The sequence below is a fragment of the Gossypium hirsutum genome, chromosome D07 (genome assembly GCF_007990345.1).
Source record: "Gossypium hirsutum isolate 1008001.06 chromosome D07, Gossypium_hirsutum_v2.1, whole genome shotgun sequence".
In the NCBI taxonomy this organism is placed as follows: domain Eukaryota; kingdom Viridiplantae; phylum Streptophyta; class Magnoliopsida; order Malvales; family Malvaceae; genus Gossypium; species Gossypium hirsutum.
Window position 1 is genome coordinate 4,686,493 of NC_053443.1, and position 10,322 is coordinate 4,696,814.

The following is a 10,322-nucleotide window of genomic DNA, read 5'->3' on the forward strand; positions in this document are numbered from 1 at the left end:
AGAATATTTAAAAAACTATTTTCTTTTTCATACAAAAAATTTTATTTTCTTTAGGTCAAATTTTGTTGTTAATCCATGTACTTTATAAAAGTTGTATATTTAATCCATATACTTTGGCCATTTTTAAATTTTGTATATTTCAAATTTTAAAATTTCAATTCTCACTCAACGATAATACGTGGATTGGGCATCCTCAAATCCAAAAATAATTTAGGTTTGGTATTCTGTCATGCCACAATTTTTATGTATTCTTAGGTGCTTTTTTAGTTGATACATCATTCAAAATTTAGCAAATCGTTTGTAAAGCATATTCCCAAAAGTATATCGACAATTGCAAATAACTTAACATTAATTGAACCATGTCTAACAAGATTTCGTTCTTTCTCTCTGCCACACTATTCTGTTGTGGAGTTTTCGATGCGGTTAATTAGGATAATATTCTTTTCTCTACGAGGTAACCTAAGAACTCATTTGGTAAGTATTCTCCACCTCGAACCGATTGATGTATCTTTATGGGTAAGACTAATTGTTTCTCCCTTACCGCACGAAACTCTTGAAATTTATCAATACTTTCACTCTTGCAGTCCATTAGATATACATATCTATATCTGGAATAATCATTTATAAAAGTTATGTAATAATCGTAATAACCTCAAGTACTAACATTCATGGGACTACATAAATCAATTTGCAAAAGTTTTAAGGGTTAAACAACCCTTGTCCCTTTTGCATTAAAAGATTGTTTGACTATCTTACTTTCCAAGCAATATTAACATTGTGGAAAAGTAACTTCCTTAAACAAACTTAAGGTGTTATGTTTTACAAGTTTAGTGATTTTTTCTTAATTAATATGATCAAGTCTCAAATGTCAAAGGTACGCATCATTAGAGTGAGAAGTCTTGAGTTTCTTATTTGTTATTTCAATTTTAAGCAGTGTGTATATATTTGGTTTGATAAAATAGAGATTATTTTCCACCGTCCATTACTAATAAGAGTATAATTCAAAAAATTCCAATACTATTATTAAAAGTCACAAGCAAGTTGTATTTAAATAAACATGCAATTAAAATTAAATTTCTATTGGAGACTGGCACATAGAAAACGTCTTTTAAAATAATATTTTTAAAATTATCAAAATAAATATGTACATCTCTTACTACTTCGACCATTACACTTGTCCCATCTCTAGTCCGCAACTAGGGGTTCTTATCTCTAACATATTTCATTTCCTTAAACCATTGTGAAGAAACACATACATGGTCAGTGACTCCAAAATCAATTGACTTGATGGTCTATTAAATCTTTCACTAAAGTAGAATTCTATCATAAAGAGTTTCATATATTTGCCTTTAGTGCTAGGTAATCCTTCTACTCTTTTTCATTGCCCTATATATAATAATAGTACATTATATATTATTGTTTATTACTATATCGATTGAAATATGATCTAAGCCATTACCATTTTTGTACATTTGAAAATTAGTCCTTCTACAATATTATATCTAGTATATAACATTTTAATAGTATATGTGTAACGATAATTATATATTATTTTATGTATTAGTAATATGCTAATTTAGCATATCGATTTAAAGTTAGATAATCGGTTTCAATTTCGGTAAAAAGCATATAATGTATTATCATATTATCATTGAAGTTAATTTTATAAGTTTTAATAATTTTTAATTTTTAATTTTTATTATACATATATAATTATGGTATTTAAAATAATTTACACTAGAATAATGTTTTTAAGAATTTATTTCAGTTTATAATTTAATATAAAAATATTATTAATCACTTTTCTTATTAATAAATTTTTAATATAAATATGTAATGATTAGGATTACATTTTCAAAAAATAAATTATCATTTATTTATATTTTATTCACATTAAGTAACATCACAAAATATAATAATTATTAATGTTTAGATATAAAGTCAGGCCTTTTGGAAAATTGGGTTGAAATTATAATGAATTGGGGGCAAAGAAACAAAAATGAAATTATGGAAATGATGCTGCAGAAACGCATCGCCTCTTCTGCAACAAACTTTCCGTTAATACACATAAAGCTACACCAGATACTTGGGTATGATACTACTGCACAAACAAAGTACCGAATTTCTTCCTAACCCGTAATAGTTACACAGGTCGCATACTATTCATTATTTTTATTTATAACAAAATAAAATTACCCTAAATAAGCATGCCAGGCCAACAACAACCACCGCAACGAAAATTCCTAAAATACCATAACAGAAAGTAGAGACAAGTTGGTAAAACTGCACAGTCCAGTCAAGTTCAGTGCACCAACAGAAGATGGGGCTTATCAAACACTAAACAAAAATCTCCTCCCAACTTTCACTCCATTTCACCTTCCTGAATCAGGAGAACCATCATCATAAGAGACCAGTCCCCTTCTACCATCTGGGCTTCCTGATGATGACCTTGACTTCACTTTGCTCACCTGCTTTGGAGACTGGGAGTTCAACAACGACCTTGATTCTGATCTGCTCCTGCTCAGTGAAGGAAAACTTCGCCTTCCAACCCTTGGAGAATCAACTGCACTACGGCTGCGAATAGGGGTTCGACTTCGACTTGGACTACGGCTGCGGCCATGACCACATCGACGATTTCTATACCTTGGGCTCTGTGATACAGACAGACTTCTTGTCCGGCTTCTTCTGCCTCTATACCTGCAAAAATTATTTTTATTAGGAATCAAGCAACAAAATTCAAACCACTCAATGACCATAGCTACAAAAGCAAAAACACACACAAACACATAATTTGCATACAGCTTCAGACCTTGGAGGAGTTCTTCTTGGGGGGCTTCTATAGCGCCTAGGTGAATACCGCCTGTAACTTGAATACCTAGAATTGGCAATTAATAGAAAAACCACCCATCAGTAAAATATATAATGGTTTTCTAGAAAAAAAGGTTGGATAACATAAAAGAACCTGATGGGACATATACCTCTCACGATCAATCCTGCCACCATAACGATAGGACCTCACAGGAGAACGATCTGGAGAAGGGGTTCTGTATCTTCGTGCATAAGAGTAGCGGTCACTGAAACCCCGACCCCTTCTGACACGCTTAGGTGATTCATCAGGAGAAACACTTCTTGACATATTTCTACCTCGATCAGTAGGTGACCTTACCCGTCGTACAGCAGTGGGGCTCCTTGAATAACTACGACGATAATAACTACTTGGTTCCCTTAATGGACTTCTGCTGATGCTTCTCCTAGGAGGAGCCCTAGCAGAGCTCCTACTTATGCTTCTCCTAGAAGATCTTACAGGACTTCCGCTAATGCTTCTCCTAGATCTTCTGGGGCTTCTGCTAATGCTTCTCCGAGATCTTGCAGGACTTCCACTTGTGCTTCTTTTTGAAAGTCTAACCGGGCTTCTACTAATTGATTTTCTTGTTGACTTGAGTGGACTCCTACTTGGGCTTCTTCGGGACCGCAACAGGGACCTTACAGGGCTCCTGCTAATGCTTCTTCTAGAATGTCCTCTAACTGGGCTCCTACTGATGCTTCTATCTTTTCTCGTCCTCGATGGGCTTATTCTGATGCTTCTAGCAGGACTCCTGCTTAAACTTCTTTCTAGAAAACGCGGGGGATTCCTACTTGCTACTGGGCTCCTGCTCACACTTCGGCTTCGGCTAAGACTTGGGCTCCGGCTATGAGTCCTCCATGGACTAATACTCATACTCTTACTCATGGTCCTCTTAGGACTCGCACTTCTGCTCCTGCTCATCAACTTTTAATAAAATACCGGATTGGGAAGAATCAGCAAGTACAAAGAATAACCTAAGGCGAAGAATGAAAAGTAGACCTAGATTTGCTCGGGCGATCATCTACCACATCAGGTGGTCTCTCTGCACTTCTGTCCGATTTAGCATCTTCTTCAATGCCATTGCTCTTTCGCCCTCCATTTTCCCTGGGGGCGTCACACTCCAAATCAGGCTCTTCAGTCTTTCTGTGAGGAAGTGCTTTTTCTGTAGCCAAAGGGGATTGGTTCGCAACTGCAAATTGAGAGAACCCCACTGATATAGTGTAGTAGAAATCAAAAAGCTTAAATAACAAAGAGAATTATCCATGCCAGAAAGCTTTAGCAAACAAAGCAAGAAAATTGGAAGTAGAAAACAAGAATATCAAAGTATCCAACAAGCTGTTATCATTTTTTGGCAGGTGCATGCGAAATAATAGCATTATCAAGGGAAATAGAAAACATATAACTTAAAATGACGGGTTTCAGAACCATGTCAAATTTTCCTAGAAAACTTCTAGTCAATCAAAATTTTGAGAAAGCAGTCCAAAAGCTCCAACACTTACCACTTTTCTGAGAAGGCTCTTTATGCTTCTGTGGTTTTCCTCTATCATCACTGTCACTGCTGCTTTCACTGCTACTCTCACTGTCATCATCTGTAAGGCTATCCGAAGCCCTGATAAAAATGAGGATATAGTAATTTAAGTTCTATAAGATACTTAACAAAGCTAATCTGCTCATTCATGACCTCGAAGCATTATATCCCAATTTGGGTTGTGTGGATGGGAAAGGTTTTGGAAAATACCACAAGATGTACTAACAAAAATAATTACAAGGGACAAAAACCATGATATTTTCTAAATAAATCTTCACCAAGCAAGTGAGAGAAACACATAAAGTTCTACTTCCCCAAAGACACAACTGACAACTGAACGTCAAAGTATGGAAATATGCAAATAACTTCTGCATAATATTTATAGTTGCTATGCATGGACATAATTAGACTACATATGCAACTCATATTATGACTTAGGAACAAACAAATCCTGAACAACTTTAGTAATTCACCAAGACTGAAGGTTTTGTATCATAAAAACCAACCATTAGTAATCAAAAAATTCCTTTTCTAAGGGAAAAAAAGAGGAAAGGACATCCTCCAACGCATCACACTGGAGGCCAAGGAAACAGTGCCAGGATCAAAACGTGCTGATTACATTTAGAAAACATTTGACTCCTCATACACAGCTGAACAAGCAAAAAACTAAACAAAATATGCACAGGACTCAAGTTGATTAACTGGTAATTTGCCAGAAGAGAAGACACTGTTATGAAGCATAAATAGATTATAAGCATATAACCTTCTTGATTTACGCTTTGATCTCTTATCACGCCTTTTTCTCTTTTTCTCAAGTCGTCTATCTCTCCTTTTTCCATGTCTATATTTTCCTCGTTTAGAAGATCTCTTCCTCTTTTTGTGCCCATCATCACTTGAAGAGCTAATGTCAGACGATGATGAGAGATATGAGTCAGAATCACTATCAGATTCAGATGATTCTGTCTCAGAATCTGAGGAACTCTCCGAATCAGACGAATAATGTCTTCTTCTCTTCTTTCTTTTGTCTCTTGAAGATTTCTTATTTTTCGCCTTCCTCCGTGATTCATAATTGTTAGCAGCAGAAAAAGCATCTTTGCCCGTTCTAAACTTATTTTTCCTATTGTCTGCAGATAAGATAAAAGATTGAAAAGAAAAATAAAAAAGGAACGGTGGTCAAGCATCATGCAGCAGCATACAGGGAGTAACTTTGGCAGGTCTACCATAAATTAGATCATAATATTCCATATTAAGAAGTATACCCTCCATTCAGATATGACTATGACCTATACCTTCACCGACTTCACCACAATTAATAATTTTCACTGTCACAGTAGGTATTCCTTCCTCATTACCCACATTTTCCATTTTCTTCAACACTTCATTTCCTTGTACAAGCTGTCCAAAGACTACATACTTTCTGCAACATGCCACAAGTACAAAAACTCAAGATCCAAGACTGAATAATATTTAAACTGAGCAAAGCATACATCAGAGGAGGTTGGGCACTGAAAACAAATATTTAAAGAAGATAAGAAACTACCTGTCAAGGTCATGATTAGCCTTGAATGTGATAACAAATTGTGAACCAACAGTGTCACGATCAGCAATTGCCATAGACAAAAGACCAGGTCCGTCATGCTTTAGCCTAGGTGATTCATCTGAACAAGAGTCGAAATCACCCCTTGTTACTAATCAATTATTAGTGAACGCTTCCAAAATATATATATTAGTGAAAAGAATAATAGCTTATAGTCACATTCTAGAAGAATAATCATAAGCGTGGAATTAAAAGCATTAGATTTCAAACAGTAAACGTTCTTTCTTTGAATGCTGCCCTTGAAAGTTTGTGGAGTATCATAAAATTTAGCATTTAATACAGCCCTTAAATGATTTAGCCATCAGGTCATTATGTTAGCACCAACCGATTCTCAAGGACCTCCAGATTATTGACGAAAAAAGGTATGAACCAGGCATTGATGGTGCAAAATAAAACCTATACAGTAATTTGGAGAATGCATATTGCTCTGTCAAAAAAGCCTTTTAGGTGAAGAGAGGCTCACATCAAGAGCCATAGAAGCACCTACTATATACAATCTTAATGCAAAAGACAGCTTTTGCAAAGATTCTGAGAACACCTATTGCTCACTCATAAACATTTCAAGAGTAGATATGCCCAAATCTAGAGTCAAGGAAAGAACCTATTACAATGTTATCCAGGTATAATAACCCTAACACCTAACCTGAAATTAGGTCCAAAATAATTTGATAAATTCCATATTATATAGCAACAAATTAAAAATTGAAGATAAAGATTTGAGATTTTACGCACAAAGTGAATATAAATACATTAAACACATACGCATTAGCAACACAATTATAACTTGATAACAACATTAGAAATTTTGATCACTTATGGAGAGTACAATACTATGTATATTAGCATGTATGACCACTTCCATCACGTACAGGATTATAATCTAGTTAGAATATTATTAAATTTTCATGCACAAGTAGTAATTACAAACAAAAGCATGTGCTTAACACAAATAGTAAAAAGTTTCTACAGCCAAGGAAAGAACTTAATACAATGTGATCCTGGTATAAATAACCCTAATACCAAACCTGAAATCAGGTCCAAAACAAATTGACAAATTCCATATTATATAGAAACAAATTATAAATTAAAAATAAAGCTTTGATATTTTGACCAATTCACAAGAATATAAACACATGCATTAGCAACACAATTATAACTTGATAACAAAATTAGAGATTTTGATCACTTGAGGAGGATACAATACTACTTATATTAGCATGCATGACCACTTCCATCACACAGATTATAATCTAGTTAGAATATTATTAATTTTCCATGAACAGAGAGTAATTACAAACAACAAAAGCATGTGCATAACACAAATACTAAAACGTTTAAAACATTTACATGAAATGATTGAATTTTAATATATTAAAAGAAAGGAGAATCCTGTACCCATAACACAAATAGTACACTGTTTAAATCATTTCCATGAAATAATTGGATTTTAAAATATTAAAAGAAGGAAGAATCTTGCATCCACTCTTCATTAATTTAGGACACCTAAACTAAGACTGTAACCATGGAATGCCGGAAGATATCACTCACCTGGAAATTTCCCATCATATATACTTTCCCCACTTGTTCCTGGAAAAAGTACAATTAAAATATCAAAGTGCTTTTCAAGAACAACTTCAACCAGCAGTCACATAGACAGCAACCCTCAAGGCCACCTTATCTCAAGTCAATTTACAGCTGCAAAAATAATTAAAATGAAATTCCTCTCTGCAAGGAATGCGTACCATCTCTTCTTACAAAATCACCACCCTGCACAACAAACATATGATGTCAGTCCACAAGTAAGAAAAAAGACATTTATGTGCAAAGAATCTGGGTAGAACACGGCAAAGTTTAGTAAAATTTTGAGGATTCACAGCTTGATAAATACAACCTTAAAAACTACATCACAAGAAAAGCAGTCATGGCCATCAGTCCCGTTTCCTACAGCATAAACAATCATAACAGACCAAACGACATGCCACTTCTAAGACATGTTCTACAAGAAAACAGCTAGTGAAAAATCCAATTTTGAAGATAAAACAAACCTTGGCCAAGGAACCTTTAGAGACACGATGGAAAAAGGAACCCTTGTAGTGCAACGGTTTTCCAGTTCTAGGACCAATGCCCTTTTCTCCTGTAGATCAAGGCATATTTTAAGGACGCAGCAAATACAAACATATAAATGTCTATGAATAAATGTCTGATACTAACTCAAATTCTTATGCATGTGTGCTTATCTATACTAACTTAAAATCCCTGAGTTTGGAGTGTTAAGTAGTCTCCAACTCAGGGGAAGACAAATTAAACTAATTTACTGGAGAAAACTAGTGCATCAATAAAGCCAAAAAAGTGATTTCATCTTAAAAAAAAAAAATCACTGCTACCTTTTCACATGCAGTTGTAAATCCATTTTCATTTTTTTCTTCATTTAATTATAATTACTTTTTTTCAGAAAACATAGTCAAGTAATTTTATTTTTATTTTTTCACCCACATGGCTGTGTATGGAACTAGCATATAGTAAACAATTACAACCCAAAAACTATCTTGCCGCTAACCACCAATGCATCTTTGAATGGGAAAAAAATCATATACAACAAAAACTTAAAGAGTAAAGAAGAGGAATTATTCTTAATATAGTAATTTAAAAAATTCTAGGGAAAAAAGGATAATAACAATAAGAAATAAGAATATTGGAACCTGTACAAAGGGCACGGAAGTTTTCTACAGTCTTGGGAGCAATATCAGGAAAGAGCTGAAGAATCAAAGAAAACAGATAAATATGTGTAAAAACATAATCTCCAATATACATATATCTATAAACCCAATGTATACTAATTCAAAACAAGAGTATATGGGCAAAAATGTAAAGACTTGTTGGCTTGTTTATGTAGCTAAAACAATACCTCAAAAACCATTCTTTCAACAGGATCACCATCTATTGACACATCCATAAAAACTAGAGGATTCTTCTTCTTTGCCATCCTTGCTCACCAGATTCACAACTCAAGCCAGTACAACAAACAATCTAATCAAACAACAAGCAGCTACAATCAGCCAATCAAAATTAATATTGATGCACACTAAATGAAAGTAAAAAAGAGAAAACACTGAAACCTACTTCGTCAAAGCATTGCCAAATTCACCAATCTTCATTAAAGAATATAGCAAAGCAGAAAGGACCTTTTCCCCTATATATGCATTATTTCTTTCGTTTGAATTAACTGTTTCAAGATATTAGTCAAGATTTAGCAGAAAATGGATTATATAAAAATAGATTTTCACATGCACAGTATATTTCGAGATTGGGAAGAAGCAAATGGAAAACATTGCAGGTATCTATAATACCTGGAAAATATTTCTTGTCCTATTTCAGCTTTGTGAAAATCATCCTAGCATTTCCAAACATACTGATTGCAGGAAGCAAGAAAACATGAAGAAAATCAGGTTGAAAGATTTGAAAAGATGGAACCTATGCCCTAGCCATTAGAGCAATTACATAATTAAACTAGTGAATGAATGCACTAAATCAGAATCCCATATCAGAAAAAGAAAAACAAGGCTATTAGAGACCTCCTTCCCAAACGAAAACAGAAGCAGACACAGTCCTAAATAGTGAGCCAAATAATATCATAACGAAATCAAGCTGAAAACCTTAAACCCTGGAGAAACCAGCAGAAACACTTAAACTACAAGCTTATAATAAACTCTACCTTAAACTCGAAAACCGAAGAATCATACAAAAACTAAAATATACATAAACATATTATAACGAAGTAAGCAAAAAAGAAACATAACAAAAATAACTACATAAGTATTGGATCAGAAAATATTCTTTAAAGAAAAGGGGAAAGGGTAAAATAGTGCAATAGTAAGTGATAAAGGCAGAAACCCTAGAAAGTTCACCTGACCTGAGAGATGCAGAGCCACAGAGAAAAAAGACCGAGTGATGATTCTACGAGAGAAAATGAAACCGAAGGCTTAACGGGCTTTCTTTCGGCTTATGAAGGCAGCCTCCACTGGCCTGGATACTTACATTTGGCAACGAAATTACTGGATTATCCTGATGTTGAGTTTCTGCCTGTGCTGCTTGGGCCCGTTTTATAATGGGCTAACATCGGGTATCTATTAGGTTTTTCATTGCACCATCGACCCAATTATGATTGGTTTTCTTTTCTAGAAATTATAAATGTGTAATACATGGATTTTTGCATGTTACGAGACTCATATTCTAATACGATTAGTGGCGAAATTAGGGGCTCGCACGGTCCGGCCCCTAAACTGAAATTTTTTATATGATCTTTTTAAAAATTTTAAATTTTAAATTAGTAAAATAAAATTACATTTTAACTC

General features: G+C 34.2%; 1 protein-coding gene across 10 annotated transcripts; it reads right to left on the reverse strand.

Annotated features, from left to right (window-relative positions):
• Positions 1–2,005: 2,005 nt before the first annotated feature.
• Positions 2,006–9,994, reverse strand: LOC107953678 (peptidyl-prolyl cis-trans isomerase CYP95). 10 transcript variants are annotated; one of them, XM_041097145.1, is made up of 16 exons: positions 9,881–9,979; positions 9,318–9,379; positions 9,091–9,193; positions 8,876–8,997; positions 8,670–8,724; positions 8,016–8,104; positions 7,713–7,737; positions 7,519–7,557; positions 5,914–6,031; positions 5,663–5,790; positions 5,137–5,497; positions 4,345–4,454; positions 3,845–4,034; positions 2,979–3,752; positions 2,810–2,875; positions 2,006–2,697 (listed from the first exon to the last, which is right to left on the reverse strand). In XM_041097145.1, exons 4-16 carry the CDS (start codon positions 8,951–8,953, stop codon positions 2,373–2,375), a joined length of 2,358 nt encoding a protein of 785 aa, XP_040953079.1. In that variant the 5' UTR covers positions 8,954–8,997; positions 9,091–9,193; positions 9,318–9,379; positions 9,881–9,979; the 3' UTR covers positions 2,006–2,372. The 10 variants fall into 10 exon arrangements, with proteins under 10 accessions (XP_040953079.1, XP_016744549.2, XP_040953080.1 ...); XM_016889060.2 differs by having other exon boundaries at positions 2,979–3,758; XM_041097146.1 differs by having other exon boundaries at positions 9,876–9,952.
• Between the last annotated feature and the right edge of the window lie 328 nt (positions 9,995–10,322).